The sequence below is a fragment of the Squalius cephalus genome (assembly GCF_949319135.1).
Source record: "Squalius cephalus genome assembly, chromosome: 3".
Taxonomy (NCBI): domain Eukaryota; kingdom Metazoa; phylum Chordata; class Actinopteri; order Cypriniformes; family Leuciscidae; genus Squalius; species Squalius cephalus.
In genome coordinates this window covers 49,716,343-49,737,022 of record NC_137124.1, presented here as the reverse complement: position 1 = coordinate 49,737,022, position 20,680 = coordinate 49,716,343, and the positions used below count along the sequence as shown (strand labels likewise).

Genomic DNA, 20,680 nt, shown 5'->3' with positions numbered 1-20,680 from the left:
TTGCAAACATTTACATTTTACTGAACTCTTGATTTTTAAGCTTCATAAGAAAAGTCCTATACACACAGGAGATTTTTTGTCTTGAAACATAATCATGGATGTGTTCAGATAATGGAGGCTGGATGAATCTTATATACTGCCTCAGGGTTTCAGATACTGTGCATTAAATGCTGCTTAATTAGACCAGCAGCAAACACACACACACACACACACACAAGAATACCCTGAAGGGTTAGGTGTGGGAAAAAAATAATTTCTGAACTATTTCAATGTTATTTATTTATCTACTAAGTTTCTAAACTTTCATTTTTTTAACATATGCTTATATATGCTTATATATATATATATATATATATATATATATATATATATATATATATATATATATATGCTTATTGTTTTCATTTCATGTAATCAAAGTGTTTCGAAGATCAATGAAAAAACAGTATGAAAAAAATCAACTTTTGTCGTTAAATATTTTAAATAGGTGTGGAAAAAATTAACAAATTATGTTCTTATAATTTACATTTTACGTTTAGTAGAAAATGCAGTTGATTTTTTTGTTGTTGTTGTTTTTTGTATTTAGGTAGTTGCACCAGTTTCAGTCTAGTCGCTTTTTTATATACTTTTACATTTTTGCTGCTGTTCTAAAAATCTTTTTGCCGTTACCACATGCAAGCTATATATCTGCTTGAATCTGAGTGCAGGAGCTCTAGGTTACCTTAGAAACGTAAGTGGTTTGCCGTTGATTGCTGTTGTGACACTTGCGAACAGCACTGAACACGCACTTTGGCCGGTACAACTTGAAATTATTATTATAAACTTCTCATAAAATTCGGTATGCTGTACAAAAAAAGTATTTTTAATTGGCTGTTTTTTTCTGCAGAAAGCTGATCTCAGTGATGTGTCTAAATTGTATCGATCATTAGTTGGTAAAGGGTGAGAGACCTGGCGAACCACAGTCAAAGATTTTTGCCAAAGAAGAGCATGGGTTCCTGACCTCTGCCATAAACTATCAATCAGATGATGTAGTAGATTGTGTGCAACAGGTTGTTAAGCAAAGTTTTGATCATGTTCTCAATTTAGAGGCCTATACAGTATATATATAAATTTGGTCAAAGCAATATGATGTTCTGTTTTGATAAAGCAGGGAAAATTATAAACAAATAGACTTTTATGAAAAAATAGACAAGAAGACAAAAAATAAATAAATCATGCCAGGCTTTCATAGGTACTTTTCATATGATCTGAACGAAAACAGAAACATATGTAGAGATCCAGATGAATGCTGCTCTATCAACAACAACATAAATGTATTTATTTATTATAAATAGATGTTGTTGTACCCCAAAATCTAATTTTTTAGACATGCTTTTTAGGTTTCATTCTTGGTTGTTGATAGTAATCATACAGTTCCTTCACTACATTTTTCACAACACTGGTTTTAAAAGTAAAAGTGTGAACTATTAACTTTTGTAGTTCCATGATCATATGGTGCTTTTTGAGGAATTTAAAAGGAGAAATGTTGCGTCATTAAAAGATTTATACAGTTTGTCTTCTTGTGTCATATGATGCTTTGAGTGAGGAAAAGACTGCAATTCAAGTGATTATTAAATGAAAATGTGGCACTTCATGAAAGCTCCCATTAGATTCCCAAAAAATTGTCCATGTGACTTGTGCACTATATTGCAAGTCTTCTGAAGCCATACTATTGCTTTGTGTGGAACAGACATTTAACAGACGTTTTGTGAAAATCTTTTTCTTTCAATAATTAACTTTTAGATGGTACCCTAAAAGTTGCTTAAAGTTCTTCCTCCACGAACCTACGTACTGTATGTTTGTAACAAAGTTGCAAAGTGCCAGCCTATAGTCTTCACTGGCTGCCCACGAACAACATTACTTTGACCTGCCCTTAAACATTGAAGTTGTGGCTGATGACTGGAGAGTTTGTTTTGTGATGTCGACATGTCGAGACAACTGCTTTCTGCGCTGTCAAAGCAAGACCAAAGGATTCCATAGAATGAGGACTCAGCTTGAAATTGATACGGTAAAGCCGATGCCACCTTTACTGTTTGTGTCGCTGTTTCAAGGGCTGAGGAAGATCTGGAGCTGAAATTTAGATATGGAAATTGCAGTTTGGTTTCCGACACACGCTAGACTAATCACAATGGACTGGGCCATCTGACCAATCAGAGCAGAGTCAGCTCTTGTAAAGGAGGGGTTTAGAAAGACCCAAGTCCCTGATCGAACCTTGATTGAACTGCAATGTATATTATGTGAAAATGTAAGTGTTTTTATTTTATTTTATTTATCTTGGATGCATGTAAACCTATTGTAGGAGACCTCTAACACAAAATTGGGAATCTTTAAAATAGCATAATAGGGGCACTTTAAGATACTATTCAAGGACAGTCTGTTACTTCATGGAAGCTCCCATGAAATTCCCCAAAAATTAGTCGATGTGCACTATATTGCAAGTTTTTGGGAGCCATAGCTTTGTGTGGAACAAAAATTTAAGCAATTTTTTTTCAGTAGTTAATGTCCAGATTGTGCCCGTTAATTACGTATGTTTGTTCGTCTGAACCTACACTACAGTAAAATGCTAAATGGCATGAAATTAGCCCACTGACCTTTTTAAACACAATGTTGTTGTAAACTGTATTTCACTGCAAACGGACCCGTCTGGTCTTGGAGACGTCAGCTGTAGCACAAGCAGTTTCTAACAGGACACAAGCACAAGCAGTTTCTATGATCAGCTTTCAGACACAGTCAGGAAAGGCCCATTCTTCAGTTTAATCTCTTTATATTTGTGTCCTTGATAAGTGAAAGAGAGGAGGCTGACGCTTTGCATTGGTTTCTTAATGAAACACTGGTTTCCGTGGCGATGACATGTCATTGGTGTTGTTAACTTGATTATTTGTATGAAACCCACAAAAAAGGTTTTTTTTTACCCATATAACTTGACTCATATACACAACTGCGTTTGTGATCCAACACAAAAGCGAACCCCTGAATAATTTGAATATAGACTGGTTTCAGTTATGACAGCTTTACACATCGTCCCATAGAAAACAAGTGGAGATTTGCCAAAACAGTGAAATAGAAGTAATATGGTTTAAGTAATGGATAATAAAGTAACCCTAAGTGGATTCAGTCTAGTAAGTGTTCATCTTGAAATATTTCTAACAATATAAAAGTTATTGGTAACACTTTACAATACGGGTGCACTAATCTGCATTAATTCATGCTTAACTAATGCACAGATAATGATGTGTTAATGTATGACTCATGAAGAACTAAACCATTAGTTAATGATTACTGCATCAGCAACTAATAAAGATTCTAAATGATTAATATATTAAGTAATATATGAATTGTTATTAATTAAATGTGTCATAATGTATTAATTCCTTAACTTAATTTATTAACTAAAAGTGTAAATTAATGAATTAATTACCACAGTTGGTCAAAGCAATGTACTTCAACTTCCAGTTGTCTGCTTTAACTAATCATTAACTAATGATTTGCAAATGTATCATTAAGTTATGACTTTACTTGTTGAGGCACATGACTATTAACTAATTGTTAAGTAATATGCCATTTATGGGTTTTGACAGTTTGCACATGCAGTGAATGTAATGTCAAAGAATGTGTTTGAAGGATGGGTAAGTTGGGGTGCATACAAATATCAGCACACCACAATCTGAACTCCTGACCCCTGTTACACGGTGTTTAAACTGGACGAGACCAGCTGTCTACACTGGACATGACAGACCATCGCAAGTCCATTTGTCCTTCGTAACAGAACTAGCACAAGAGCTCGGAGTACGTCAGAAATAGAGTGTGGCAACGGTTTACTGTCAGGGTTTTGTCGTGTAGCGTCGCGCCGCATCCAGTGTAGTATCACTGACTATAATGGACATTCTGTTGTCTTTGTCCAGACACAGTGTTATGAAATAGCAGCGCTCGACCGCATGTTCTCAGTGTTCCACGACCTCAAGCTTAACCTGACATAGTCCTGTGCCATGAACAACAAGGTTCATCGGACTCAGTGAAATCTTGGTTGTACATGGTTGGAAATTAATAAATCCATGGCTTAGTGTGGATGTCAAAACCAAAATGGCATATTACTTAACTATTAGTTAATTAGTTAAAGTCATAACAATGATTAATTAAAGCAGACAACTGGAAGTTGAAGTACATTGCTTTGACCAACTGTGGTAATTAATGCATTAATTTACACTTTTAGTTAATAAAATAAGTTATTAAGGAATTAATACAGTATGACACATTTAATTAATAACAATTCATATATTACTTAATCTATTAATCATTTAGAATCTTTATTAGTTGCTGATGCAGTAATCATTAATTAATGGTTTAGTTCTTCATGAGTCATACATTAACACATGATTATCTGTGCATTAGTTAAGCATGAATTAATGCTTATTAGTGCACCCGTATTGTAAAGTGTCACCAAGTTATTCTTAAAATTCAGTAAAGATTTCACAGCAAGAAGATGCATGTGCTATGAAGAGTTTTTTTGTCATACGCACATACAGCACTATGCCATGTAATAAGCAGGATAATGTGCAGTAAGCTAAATAAACAAACCCTCCACTTTGTATTATTCTTTTACATACTGTGGATAATGTACATGTAATTAGTTAATTTCTGACAATATCATGCATGTATTTGCATTTATTAACATCCACATTGCTATGGTAGTCCAGCTTCTGTCTAATATTTGGCTGGGAGATTTGTTGGCAAAGCTCCAGTTTAATTTTGCGGAGAGGAGAGCAGTAGTAAATGACAGATGATGAAGATTTGATGTGATATCTAGCAGGCTGCAGTCATTTGCAAGGGCTGAGAAATAGCGCAAATTGGTGAGAACAAAGACTCCATTAAATGATTTGATGGTAATTTTTGTCCCTTTGTTGACACTCTATTTCCTATTGAGATGTGATGCAGGACATATCAAATGTATTGTCCTTTTATTTTAAATATTCAGTAGCTTTTATGTTACTATATACTACTTGATGCTAGTCTGATAATAGAACCCAAACATCCCTTTCATTTCCCCCATAGGGGAATTGATTTTTAACTTTAAATTATAAAACATTTAAAGACAGCACTACCCCACTAGCCCCAAGGTTATTAATTGATGGTATTTGATTTCGTTAAAGCTATTAGTATGCATTATTTCAGCTTATTTCAACAAATTCCTGATGAAAACTACATTACCCACGATTCTGCAAATAAATCTCCACCAATCAGAGAATTACAATAAGCAAATCCTGCCAGAATAATTATTTACCGTATTTTCCGGACTATAAGTCGCTCCGGAGTATAAGTCGCATCAGTCAAAAAATGCGTCATGAAGAGGAAAAAAACATATATAAGTCGCACTGGACTATAAGTCGCATTTATTTAGAAATTTATTTCACAAAATCCAAGACCAAGAACAGACATTTAATCTGGAAAGGCATGTTATTCAACTACACAGAACAACAGGCTGAATAACGTTAGGTGTCCGGTATGTTAACGCAACACATTAACAGTTATTCAGCTACACGATAACATTAAGAACATATACCTGGGAGGCTAAATAGGCTAAATTAACATAAGCCAGCGAGCCCAACAAGCAAGTTACCAATAAACAAGTTCACCAAGCTCCCGCAATCTCATTCCACATCATTTTCTTCATCCTTGGTGTCGCTTTTGAACAACTCCGCCATCTAGAGCGCCCTCTCACGGCTGTAGACGGTAATGTTTTCTCTTGGTTCATCTCAGTCTGAATTAATTTTGATATATAAGTCGCACCTGAATATAAGTCGCAGGACCAGCCAAACTATGAAAAAAAGTGCGACTTATAGTCCGGAAAATACGGTAGCTCCAATGCTCCACTACCATGAAGCAATGCGAATGATGTAATATAGTCTCTCTACACTCTCAAACTACTTAAATATTTGTATATAAAAGCATATTTTGCAATAAACATAAAATATTCACATTCAACATCTTCTATTGCAACCATTTTTGTTCATGGAAAAGGGGACAATTTTGATTTGACAAACATGGACTAAAAGCCACAAAACCACAGTTCTGATTTCAAGGAAAAGGCAATATTAGAGTCATTCTGTTCCCTCTCTGTGAATCAGCATATAATAGATGTTCAATATCACAAGGCTTCAACAGTGTAACCCTGTGCCTTTGTGTGTGTGTGTGTCAGAGCTCTTTCATTTAGGCCAGTTTCTGTGTGGATCTGAGTCAGCGTCATTAGCGTCACACTGATAGTGAATCAAAGAAACACAGCATGTGGGTGGTTTTATTGTTTTGATTTGTCATTCTGGAAGAATCTGTGTGTGTGTACATGTATCAATCTCATGCACTGTTAGGAATGAAATTGTGCAGTTGTTGCATTTAAAGGGATAGTTCATCTAAAATGTGAATTCTATCTGTATTTACTCAGACTATTCATCCCAAAGCCACACATGAAATGAACATGGAAGTGGACATTTTGGAGAAAATACCAAATGAATTAGGACTGTCAAGCTCTAAAATGACAAAAAGTACTACAAACGGTCCACACAGCTGTATTTTTACTATATTACTAGTTAAACTAAAACTAAAAAAGTAGAAAAACAATTGAAAACATTTATAAGGTTTTATAGCCTGGACCTTCCGGTCACCCCGGGGTCCCAAGTTCTTTCGTCCTGAGTTGTGCCGGGACAACTTCACACCAGGACAGGCATTTGTCAGCATGGCAAAGTGGGCATTTCGTTCTCCAAAGCGCCAGCTGGGATGCGGCACGAGTACCCTCGAAAGGGAACGTCTCAGGTTATGCATTTAACCATGGTTCCCTGAGAGGAGAACGAGATTCTGCGTCCCCTTGCCATACTTCCTGCATACCTGGGATCTGCTTGCTTCTGCAAAGCTTCCGGCACACGTCACGAGGTGATGCAAGAGACCCAGTGCTTCAGACCCAGTCACGCTGAAGGTGTTCCCCAAAGCGTCAGCTGGGATGTAGGGTCTCGTTCCCCTCTCATGGAATCATGGTTACATGCATAACTTGAAGTTTTTTTTATGGTTTTAGTTTAATATAATAACCCTGATGTCAACAGATGATCCACATTTTATGTTACCTGACAAGACATTTTACAGTGTATGTGGGTTCGTAATTGTTTTATTTGGTGTGTTTTTTGTAGAGAACTCAGAACACCACAGACACCCTTCAGAACGTCACGGCCCGAAACATGACCGACTTCCTGCTCAAGAACTACCAGAAATCAGGCAAAATACGGTAATGGCGCACACTCATTTCACAGCATGTGCAGAATGAAATATGATCAAACAAGCATAATTTGGTGTGTTTGTGTATGCATGCAGGTATGGAGGAATCTCTGTAGGTGGTGTGAACTCGCAGGTCAATCTGAATGAGTCTGACATTACAGCAGTGATCAGCAATCTCAAATCATTCTTCAACATCTCACAGGTTAGAGTGCTGCCGCATTAGGACATTACTGACATCCTGCCCTCCAGAAATGACTGGTCAAGAGTGGCATTATGGGCATTTTTGACTGATCACAGTCTTAGTTTTTTCATCCGTCTGAGGAGATAAGTTTCTGATTGATGTGATTCCAAAACCTTACAACTCATTGCATTCTACAAACCACAGGGATCTGGCTTCTGGCAAGATGTTTACTGATTTTTTTCTAATTATGATAGTTTGGTATTTTAGGTGTCCTAAATATATTCACTGTTGCACCACTTACATGTTACCTGATTTCAGTGTTATTTACAGAGAAGTTGCAAAATCCCTTTGTTGTAATGTTGAATCATGCTGTAATTACTATATTTTCCAGAAAATAAGTTGCACCTTAGCAAAATCGCATTGTTAAGAAAAACAAACACAAAACAAACAAACAATAAATAACAAAACAAAAAAACAGATAAGTCAAATTTTATTTAATAAAATTTAATTTATTTCATAAATAATATAAAATAGCAGTGCTTAATATAATTTATAGTGGTGTTCATTCAAACAATATTTATTAAATGCCAAACCTAAACAGATTTACAAAACAATAGCACAATTGCAGTTTTCCTTTGCATAATGTAGTCAATTTTAAACTATTTTCAACTTTTCCTGTTTTCCGTTGACTGCATTTTAGTGTTATGAGGAAGAGGCTTTGATGTCAGATTAACAATGCTAGAACTGATTAGTTTTTTGTGTATTTGTGTGTTTTTTCCGTCCATATTCTATTTTGCGTGCTTGACAATAATATCATTATATAAGTCACAGTACATTTCTGATGATTCGGCAGTTGAGGTTAGTTAGGTAGCAACCTCTAAACAATTAGCTGTTTTTGGTTTGGCTATTTTGTTTGAGAATGTAAGGGTGAATTAATGAAGTTAAAGTATGTTGCTTTCATAAAAAAAGCAAAAACACTGGTCTATGTAGTTTGAAAATACAAAGGTGTACCACTTACATACTACAGACATAAGTGATCAGAATCAGTTAAATAAGCTTCAGAATATTAGTTTAATTTGTTTTTGATAACAGTGGTGATTAAAGCCAAATTATCAAATCTTCTTCTTCTTCTCTTGAGTCTGTGGCAGCCCATAGTCACCATAGCAATTTTGGAGTCTCTAACTCAGACCAACCCACTTTAGATTTGCGTCGGCCGCAAGAGTCATTTATCCCGCCGGTATAATAGCAACAGCGTCCGAGATCCACCCACAAAGTTACTTGCATTTCGCGTTTGATATTTGCGTTTCAGATCGTTAAAATAGGGCCCATTGACACCAAACATTGTAAGTGTCATTGTCACCATACTCTGACTACACCACATGACCTATTGGTCAAAACTGATAAACCATTAAATCATATTACTTGTGAATGTATTTATGATTTTTCATTTGCTGTGCCTAAAATAATCATAAAATGTATTTAATTGCTCGTTGTAGCAGTTGGTCTGACGCTCCCAGCCATAATACCATGACTGCTTGCAGCTATATTTTATCCGGGTGTTGGTAACATCATATTAATTTTCATTAACAAGTTGCAGCTACCATTTTTACATTTGCTGCATCAAATAATTTGTTCCATTTGCATATACAGTATGTTTATCAAAACATGGTGGAAAATCTCCATTTAAATATGCATGAGAAGCTTGAGCACGTGTCAGAGATATGAAGTTTAACTTTATTTACTGTTTTTTTTTAATGGCATGCAAAGCTTTTCAGGCCTTTGAAACCATTTAAATGAAGTGAAAATTCCCACCAGGTCTTCACTTAGCATTTGCTTATCAAATATGGAGATAATGTTTTTCCCTCGGTGCAATTGTGTTGAATTTTTTAATACTTAGAAAAGGAAATCTGTTGCTCTCCTTAAATTCAGATAACTGTTTATTCCCATGAATATATTCCTTCATATACTCTTGTCCTTTTTAAATAGTGAGTAAAAACTGGTCTGAATAAGGCTGCCAACCGTCCTGTATAATAGAGAATTGCATTCTGTATAAAATGTTTTTGACCTTACTATATAACCAGCTTGTTAATGAATATTTTATAGTCATTGTAACTAAAATATGATTTTAGTTTATATAAAAATATACTAAAAGCCGTCACATCTCCAGTGCATGCCTTTCATAATTGTATTGACTCATTAAGTGAGTTGTTGCAATCGAATCAAATATGTACATAAGTTGCTCATTGCAGTTTGTAAACTGGTTCAATACTGAAGAAGAATAACGTCAATTCTTTCCCATGGAAAGATCTTCCCATGGGTTTGGTGTTAATTAAAATATCTAAAATACAATAAACAGTTAGTCTATTCATCTCCACAATTCTCTCATATCATAATTTACCCAGGTAGAAGCTAAAATGATGTGTGTAATGGTCTGTGCCACCCTAGTATGTCTTTTTTTATTTTTTTTCATAAAATATTCAGATGTCAGAATCAAAGTGATTACACCTCAAATGCTTTTAAGCATTTAATATGAATATCCTTTTTATTAACATGCATATCTGCATGCATAGACTAAGACTGTGTCGCATTTTGTTTGTCTATGTGCAATATTTATCTCAGTCTGTGATTTTTTGGTAACACTTTACAATAAGTTTCCATTTGTTAACATTAGTTAACTGCATTAGTTAACATGAACTAGCAATGAAAATGTCAAGTCAAGTCAAGTCAAGTCATCTTAATTTATATTGCGCTTTTAACAATGTAGATTGTTCCAAAGCGGTTTTACAGTGATAATAAGAAATTAAAGTAACAGAGATTGTTTTGGCTTTATAGCAGCTCTAGAATAAAGTTATTGTCCAGCTAAAGTTAGTTTTGATTGATCATTAGTTATTAACTTATAGGGGCCGCTAACACGACACCGTTTTAACAGAAAACTCTTAAGTTCTCTCTGCGCAAACTTTAAGAACGCGAACCTGTGAGAACGCTGATGGCGTGCACATGCGTATTACGAGTTCAGTCTATATAGGCTATATAGGCCACGCAAACCGGAATTATCCCTACAACGCTTTATCTGTAGAGAGGTAAAGGGAGGGGAGGGAGGCCTTCACAGGGGAGAGACTAGTTGACACTTCAGGACTGTGCTGTCGTCGCGTCCAGGCGCAGGTCCTTCATCAGATCTGGATATGGCCTGGATACGGCGGACTGCGGTAAACCTCGGGATAAACAGAGAGACTAATATTAGCGTAGACGCCAGTCTTCTTATGATGTAACGAGTACATCAGGATTTATGGTAAGTGTTCCCGGTTCCGGCTGACCTAATCTATGCAGCCTAACATTGAATTATAAAATATCTATAATGTGTTATGTGTATGCTAGGTCAGAGAGATGTGTTTTTAGTCAAGCTTTGAACTGACAGAGTGTGTCTGCTTCCCGGACAATGTTAGGAAGACTGTTCCAAAGTTTTGGTGCTAAATAGGAAAAGGATCTACCGCCAGCAGTCGATTTTGACGTTCTAGGTATTATCAACTGGCCGGAATTTTGATATCGCAATAGACGTGTAGGACTATAATGCGTTAAGAGCTCGCTCAAGTACTGCAGAGCTAAGCCATTTAGTGCTTTGTAAGTAATCAGCAATATTTAAAAATGTATACAATGTTTAATAGGGAGCCAATGCAGTGTTGACAGAACGGGGCTAATATGGTCATACTTCCTGGTTCTGGTAAGAACTCAAGCTGCGGCGTTTTGGACCAACTGTAATTTGTTTATTAAGCGTGCAGGGCAACCACCCATAAGAGCATTACAATAATCTAGCCTTGATGTCATGAACGCATGAACTAATTGTTCCGCATTTGTCAATGACAGCATATGACGTAATTTAGATATATTTTTAAGATGGAAAAATGCGGTTTTACAGATACTAGACGCGTGACTTTCAAATGAAAGATTGGTATCAAAGAGCACATCCAGATTCCTAACCGACGACGAAGAATTGACAGAGCAGCCAACAAGTGTTAGACAGTATTCTAGGTTATTACGTGAGGAAGTTTTTTTTCCAATATTTAGAATATATGTTTTTTTCAGTAGTAGGAAATTACTAGTCATCCAATTTTTTATATCAGCTATGCATTCCGTTAATTTTGTGAATTCGTAAGTTTCGTCAGGGCGTGAAGAAATATAGAGCTGAGTATCATCAGCATAACAGTGAAAACTAATTCCATGCTTCCTAATGATATCTCCCAAGGGTAGCATGTACAGAGTGAACAGCAATGGTCCTAGTACTGAGCCTTTTGGTACGCCATACTGAACTTGTGATCGATGAGACATCTCTTCATTTACTGCTACAAACTGATAATGGTCAGATAAGTATGATTTAAACCATGCTAATGCAATTCCACTAATGTCAACATAATTTTCGAGTCTATTTAAAAGAATGTTGTGGTCAATAGAATCAAATGCAGCACTAAGATCGAGTAACACTAATAGCGAAATACAACCACGATCGGATGATTAGAGCAAATCATTTGTAACTAATGAGAGCAGTCTCAGTACTATGGTACGGTCTAAATCCTGACAGATATAATTTCTTTCTAAAAAGGAACATAGTTGTGAGGATACTGCCTTTTCTAGTATCTTTGACAGAAAAGCTAGATTCGAGATCGGCCTGTAATTGACTACAAAACGGCCTGTAAAACGTCTAGGTTATGACTGTAACCTCTGTTCCCTGAGAACAGGGAACTCGCACTGTGTCGATGACGCTATGGGGAACGCCTCTGCGTGAACTGGTGTCTGAAACGCTTATCTAATCACGGCAATCCTATTGGCCGGCGACAGCCTATGACATCACTACTAGTGCTACCTGGAAGTACAAATGGTACTCAACCAGAATGCCTATTACCGCCGCGCCAGCCACCGCGGCAAAACTACCGCGGCAAAAATAAACCAGTCGCATTTCAAAGTCATTCGCGAAATGACCGCCAGGTGGCGCAAAGGGATATTGTGCAAAACAGCAGCAATTGCTGCATTTATTTCAATTGCCTTAAGTGGGGTTAATGTCAATTTACAGTAAGGATGAAATACTACAACTATGGTAAACAGAATAGAACATTTTTATAAGGCCAGAAAAATAGAATAACAAATAAAAAATAGAGACGATAACAAAACCTATATTTCATATTATATACTATATTTCACCTATATTTCGATGGGCGACAAGCCTATTCCCCGGGGAGCAGTGCGATAAAACACACACACACACACACACACACACACACACACACACACACACACACACACACACAAAAACAAATTGAATACCAAAAATAACAAACAAAAGTAAATTATGTGTAATGAAGCTGATTATTTGTACTATTCTATTGAGGAATGAGATGAACAAAGAGCGCTTCTCGGCTCGCTCGTGTGAGCGAACACACATTGGAACGTTTGGGCATTTCGCAGCGAGTGAAGTCATGGCCGAGTGGTAGAACTTACGTTTCGATCATTTAGATGACACGGGTTCAAATCCTGAACCAACTTGGACTATTGTAATTTTTATATTAGCCTATTAATGCATTTTATTATTGATGCAGAGAGATTTGTCTAGTTCTAAAACTCACCATAGTTACACCATAATTTTTTGCTTATATTTATAAAATAAAATTACCATGCATTTCCATTTTACACTAAGGAACAAATATTATGCAATGACTTTACATCTGTAGCCTATAATAATTCCAATCGTAATTTCAAAAGCAGTTCTGTTATATATATATATATATATATATATATATATATATATATATACACTCACCTAAAGGATTATTAGGAACACCTGTTCAATTTCTCATTAATGCAATTATCTAATCAACCAATCATATGGCAGTTGCTTCAATGCATTTAGGGGTGTGGTCCTGGTCAAGACAATCTCCTGAACTCCAAACTGAATGTCAGAATGGGAAAGAAAGGTGATTTAAGCAATTTTGAGCGTGGCATGGTTGTTGGTGCCAGACGGGCCGGTATTTCACAATCTGCTCAGTTACTTGGATTTTCACGCACAACCATTTCTAGGGTTTACAAAGAATGGTGTGAAAAGGGAAAAACATCCAGTATGTGGCAGTCCTGTGGGCGAAAATGCCTTGTTGATGCTAGAGGTCAGAGGAGAATGGGCCGACTGATTCAAGCTGATAGAAGAGCAACTTTGACTGAAATAACCACTCGTTACAACCGAGGTATGCAGCAAAGCATTTGTGAAGCCACAACACGCACAACCTTGAGGCGGATGGGCTACAACAGCAGAAGACCCCACCGGGTACCACTCATCTCCACTACAAATAGGAAAAAGAGGCTACAATTTGCACGAGCTCACCAAAATTGGACAGTTGAAGACTGGAAAAATGTTGCCTGGTCTGATGAGTCTCGATTTCTGTTGAGACATTCAGATGGTAGAGTCAGAATTTGGCGTAAACAGAATGAGAACATGGATCCATCATGCCTTGTTACCACTGTGCAGGCTGGTGGTGGTGGTGTAATGGTGTGGGGGATGTTTTCTTGGCACACTTTAGGCCCCTTAGTGCCAATTGGGCATCGTTTAAATGCCACGGCCTACCTGAGCATTGTTTCTGACCATGTCCATCCCTTTATGACCACCATGTACCCATCCTCTGATGGCTACTTCCAGCAGGATAATGCTAGGATAATGTCACAAAGCTCGAATCATTTCAAATTGGTTTCTTGAACATGACAATGAGTTAACTGTACTAAAATGGCCCCCACAGTCACCAGATCTCAACCATCTTTGGGATGTGGTGGAACGGGAGCTTCGTGCCCTGGATGTGCAACCCACAAATCTCCATCAACTGCAAGATGCTATCCTATCAATATGGGCCAACATTTCTAAAGAATGCTTTCAACACCTTGTTGAATCAATGCCACGTAGAATTAAGGCAGTTCTGACACAGTATTAGTATGGTGTTCCTAATAATCCTTTAGGTGAGTGCATATATATATATATTGCTACTTCACCAATAAACCATATAAAATATATAAAATAAAGATATGCAACAGGCTCGTTTAAACGACAAACAATAAAATCAGAACCAGTATTCTGTTACATTCATGGTTTCAGTGGCCGTAATGCATGCACAGCTTTTCAAAATGTCACAAAGCGGTTTGAGATTGTTTTGAATGAAATGTTGAAGTTTATAATTAAGTGTTTTGGCACACCACGACGAGTGGCGCTATGCATTGTTCTAAAGCCAAGTTTTATTCTGGCATGTTGAATTAGTGTTCGACAAACGCGGCGGCGCGTTCATTTGAATTTATTTTACTCTTTACAGCTCAAATAACGGTAACACTTTATAATAACTGCACGTTATTAATCATTAGTTAAGCATTAGTAAACAGTTAATTCATCATTTATAAAGCATTAATAGACATTAATAAACAGTTCAGAAATACAGCTATAAATGCTTTATTCTTGATTTATAAGCATATCTATAATGTGTTTAATTATTGTATTTTCATACTTTATTAATCAATTTATCATTTCTAAATGAAGTATAGCATTATTTACAAACTAGGTGTTGTCATTGATTAATTAGATCACTTAGAAAGTGTAAGTAAATGTAGTAGATTCAAGGAGTTATAAAGCATTTAGTAGTGGTCAGTTCACTATGTTTGTGAGCTCATCTAAAGTGAGGACTAGTTATGCCTTGTAAAGCATATATAAAGGAGATTTATAGACTCAGTTTTCTTCTAAACAAAAAAAGGAAACAAACACACACAGCGATAGAGAACATATAAATATTAAACTGAGTCTTTAAATCTCCTTTATAAACGCTTTACAAGGCATAACTAGTCCTCACTTTAGATGAGCTCACAGAAATAGTTAACTGACCACTACTAAATGCTTTATAACTACCTGAATTAACCCTGAATTACAGTAGAAATACATGTTAATAAACCATTTATTAACACACTAAGTAACTATTACTATATGTATTTAAACAGTTTATTAATCATTTACTTACACTTTCTAAGTGATCTTATGAACCACGACAACTCCTAAATAACCGGTTTGTAAATAATGCTATACTTCATTTAGAAATGATAAGTTGATCATTAATAAAGTATGAAAATACAATCATTAAACACATTATAGATATGCTTATAAATCAAGAACAAAGCATTTATAGCTGCATTTATAAACTGCTTATTAATGTCTGTTAATGCTTTATAAATGACGAATTAAGTGTTTACTAATGCTTAACTAATGATTAATAGCGTGCAGTTATTATAAAGTGTTACCAAAATAACTTAATAGGCTACTCTGTAATTTTTTGGTCATACAGATAAGAGTAGACTATAGACTACATCGTTCAAAACTGTAAACTTTTATTCATATTAGGCTAACGACAAGTTTGTCTGTCGTCTCTGTCTCCGGAAACTGCGCATCACAAAAATGAACCGAAAGCCACTTGCCTCAGCTCAGTCATGATACGAAATCGGCTATGTCTAAAGGCTGATTATGAAATACATATGAAACCGAGAGGTACAGAGGATCTACTCAAACATGTTTACAGTAGTTATCATGTGAGTGCTTCCCAATGAGGAAAGGACAAGGAAAGGGTGAAAATCTCGCTGTAATTAAATCTAGGCTAAATCGCCCTGAATTAAATTGTAAAAACAGATCAAATAAATGTATTTGTCAATGTTGCGATATTGTTTAATTTAAGTTCATAATTATTCTATAAATGTTATTTAGTTTAACAGCAGCACGAAGCACTGTGGTTCGAGATTTATTTGAATAAAAAAATAAAAAATAAAAAACTCTATTCACAAATTGCACCCTGGTTGTAAGGATTCAAAGATCACTGTGGAATTTAATATTGAGTTGAACATTTTGTTCATGACAACAAATGAGCATGCGTTTGAAGATTGTATTTAGTTTTGCTTAAAAAGCTGGCCGTTTTACCGTTTTAATTCTTCAATTATTGAAATAATTAAATATTTAGTAATAAATATATGACAGAAATATTACTACATAGCCTAAATTATTTAGTTCCTTCATTATCAACACTTTAATAGCCTATTGCTAATGTCTAGAATAGCTAAAGTGCGAATTGCAAACTCTTTGTTTTAAGTCAGTCTCAAACTAGCCTGTGGGGGGTTTGGAGAAGGCAGTATAGTTGCTTTATCGTGGGGGTGCAGGAGGTGTTAATGTTCCGTCTTTCATATGGAGAGTGTCGGATAGCCAGCCTGATGAGCAGGCAAAGGCAAAATTCTTTTAAGGATAAATCTCAAAATCTCCAAAAGTCCATATGTAGGCCCTATATCTTATTAAATTATAAATATTGTAGTTTTATTTATTGTATTTAAAGGTTTTCCACACACAATTTCAATTTAGCAGATACAGAGCTCTTTAATTCGCGATCAACCTCGTTTTATTGTAAGGTGAATTCAGCAAGGCATGCTGTGTCTTTGAAGCAACAAGGTATTTTTCTTACAGTTTTTTCTTTCGTGATTTGTGTGGATGACATGCAGCGACATATACAGTATTATCAGCTGTATGATGTGTTTTTACCCTGAAATGTTTAATTTCGAGAAAGACCCGGCGATTCAGAATGATTCACAAAACAATAACTTAGCAGATTAAAGACGAGCTTCATAATCTTCATTTTCTGGTGTGATCGGCTGACAATCTTCCTTCATAAGTTTTGTCGTTTGTGAGGCTCTACTGGAATGTAGAACATGTATGTTGTAGTGTAGCCTACAATCGATAATTAAACAAAACGTTTGACTTTAATAAACAGTTACATATTTAAGCATCAAGAATGGTAAAACATACACGCTGTCGGCTACTCTGAGATTCGATCTTGGATCGGTTGAAGCGACGCGAGGCTCATGTTAATGCGTTGACCACAGAGCTATCGTCTGCATGCTGTTAAGATAACGTCTTATGGTCGTGCAAAGCCTCATTGATGTAGCCTAATCTTTTTCTATTGCAATGTTTTATGTTGAAAATGTTTTCATTTTTAAATTTATTCAATTCAATTCCAGTAATTTCAGTATTGTGATTATGAATTCGTTAAATGTTTCATTTGAATTGATCTGCTACCAGCTTTCAATCGCTCTCAATGAGCCGCGGTGCGGCGGCAGATTACGCAATAGAGAGAATAAACTGACACTTTGCAAGGTCTGTGATTGTAGCGCCTCTTAGCGGTAAGAGGTTGCAAATACACACCCGCAATTTACCGCCGCGGGAACGGAGAACAGAGGTTACCGCCGCGGGAACAGAGAACAGAGGTTACCATCGTAACCTAGACATTCCCTTTCGAAAGGGACCTTGCACAGCGTCGATGATGCTATGGGGAACGATATACCAACGCCACCATGCTGAGGGGAGTGCATGCCAAATCACAACTGTGACAAAAAATGTCAAAAAACGCCAGTTTCACTGAAATGCCAAAAACACATACTGGTCACATACAGGCTGTCAGTGACAGTATTCCCTACGGCCACTGCCCAAGCTATAAGCCTCAAAGAGGCCTCTGATGCAATGAAGGCCTACCAAGGCTGCTCAAAGGCTTTGGAGCCAACAACTTCCGTGGAAGGAGTTCCTTTAAGGGAATATGGCCAGGGGGTCCAAAGTAGTACCGTCCAGTCACTTTCTGAGGGGGACATGAAGTCAACCTCACATGCCACCAGGGAAGCTGAACTGGTACAATTTTCTGACCTAGTCTTGCCAACAACCTGTCTGTTTCCTAAACAGAGTCTCTAACATTACTTGCCTCACTTGTGGAGGCATCCGATAGGCAGGACTGCAGATAGTGGCAGTAATCACTCACAGACCGGATCATAGAGACGGGCATCCTGGAGAGTAGAACTCAACATAGCCCATTCTAACCCTCTGCAAACAAGGGGATTGACTCTACTCAATCCTGGATCTACACAATGCTTCAGGGCCCTGTGGAGACTGGGCACTCTGGAAGGGACCCTGATAAGGGCAGCACCTCCAGATCTAAGGTTTACATTGCCAACATGCAGTGTACTCAGCAGAAGGTCTATCGACCCTTTAATGCAAGAGCAGTACAGTCTTATGCTACCGGACTATCGAGGAGGCCTACTATAAGGCCTACAGCTCCGAATGTCATGGGTATCAGTCCGGGCAGTGCTTCGGCTCTAAGGGAGCATACTCAACTATCCCAAATGGGAGGGAGTAACTAATCTCTCTCTACCTGAGCCTGGGTGGTGAAGGGTGATAACATGCGAGCTATGGGGAGCAAAGTACTCTAAATAATGACCCTAACAAGGGGAGTACTATCAGTATGACCCTGAGGAATGTAACACAAGACAGATTTTACATTCTCTACTAAACCCAAGGAAATGGAGGCCATAGTAAGTGGCCAACGACATTCAACCTTATGACTTGAATTCTTTTATTCAAGGGGCTCAGTGGAAATAAATAATTTTTAAGTGTTAAGGCCTGAGCATACTGTTTCTTACTTTCTAGAGAGAAAGGCCTAACAACGCCCATGGGTTATCTGCATGGGAGGCTTTTTTGAAGATAGCCTGCTACCCATGCTACTATCTACCCTGTAACACCACTAGCATTTTTACATCTAGTGCAAAAGGCGGGCCTTGGCTAGACAACTCTTGTAGTAAGAGGAGGCCAGTACTAGGTAAAACTAGATTTACAGGAAAAAAAATCTCCTGATGGGATCTAGCTCTAAGGAACCTACACTCAGATACTGAGAGGCTCAAGGCGAGAATGCTCAGCGGACCGCCACCATTTTCCTAGTTACTAAGCCTAATACAGATATTGAGGCGGCCGACACACGAATAGCATATGACTGAAGTTCAGAGCTATAATCTCACAACTACTCTCAAAATGAGAGGGGACCTGCTTCTCTAGTATAAGTATAAGGTGGCAATCAAGGTAGCCCGACATGGGCCAAATGCTTGACACTCTAGTTCTATCTGGAGCTGACAGAGCGGTGGCCTCAGTAGAATAACTCCCGCTAGGGAGGAAGCCATCTCACACAGAATGTCTGTTTGATGCTCAGATGAACGGTGGCCGCATTGATATTAATAATGAACAAATATTCTAACATAAAATGAATGCTTTCTCAAGCTGGAGGTTTTTTTTTTTTTTTTTTTGCTCTCCTAACAATGCATAATTTTATGGGCAGTTGTGTTTTATTATTATTTATATTTAGCATTAGGACTAGCAACCCTAATTATTACACAAAATGTAATGCTGTTGAATCCTTGAGGATGAGCAGAGTTTGTACTTAAGAGCGCGAGCGAGTCTCTCTGGCATCGTGCCAGTGTCTGTGTCGTCTAATGGGAATTTAATGCTGCTTAGCTCTGTGATGGACGGATGTAATGCTAATAGCAGGATGTTAGGACTCCCTTACAGGCACTGGAGAGTTTTTGGCACCTTCACTTTGAGTTATTAGTGTTCATCGTGTATTTACAGTGTCGCCTGGAGAGCAGCGGACATTATCATTTGTGTCTGATATCTGTCAGTCTCTATTGTTTTGTCTGAAGTGGAATTTACCTGATTTGTATACCTCATAAATATGACTGCTTTTAGGCGGACTGATAAAAGCACTTATATGGTCGTATTTTCAGAAGTTGTGTGAAGTCCAGTCAATAAAATTAGAATATAATACAGTGAGAAAGTGCTTTCCAGTTGTTATGGCCCTTTGTTGGTGTAATGGTTTGGAGGGAGTAACATTAACATTGTATTAGTTAATTTGTATGCTGAAGTTACAAGTAATTATGATTCAAAAACTGGGTATTTTATTATGTAAAAGGGAAGTGAAACGGTGAAAAATATGTAAAATACACTACCGTTCCAAAGTTTGGGGTATGTGAGATTGTTTACATTAAGCTCACCAGGGGCCTCATTTATAAAACTGTGCGTAGGATTTGCGTCAGAAGTGGCGTACGGATGAAACATAGGACGTGTGTACGCACAGAAATATTCGGATTTATAAAACCGTGCACACGCACATCCTACGCAGTTTTCCCTTAATAAATCACAATAAATTCGAAATGTAGCACAGCTTTTGCGGCTTCATGTCACGCCCCTTGGTTGCCCATAAATAGTCACAAGTTAATATTCATCGATTGCAAAATCATGGCAAACACAGAGAGGAAAACCAAGAAACGTAACTTCATTCAATGTGAAGTAGAAATCATCGT

At 37.1% G+C, this 20,680-nt stretch overlaps 1 protein-coding gene across 1 annotated transcript in view; it reads left to right on the top strand.

Annotated features, from left to right (window-relative positions):
- The window catches only part of LOC307155611 (phospholipid-transporting ATPase ABCA1), a 208,836-nt gene that overhangs the window by 133,959 nt on the left and 54,197 nt on the right, over positions 1 to 20,680 (top strand). Inside the window, exons 32-33 of the mRNA XM_079866407.1 lie at positions 7,209 to 7,303; positions 7,390 to 7,495. Of these exons, the coding sequence (XP_079722533.1) occupies positions 7,209 to 7,303; positions 7,390 to 7,495 (201 nt within the window). The remainder of the gene's footprint in view (positions 1 to 7,208; positions 7,304 to 7,389; positions 7,496 to 20,680) is intronic.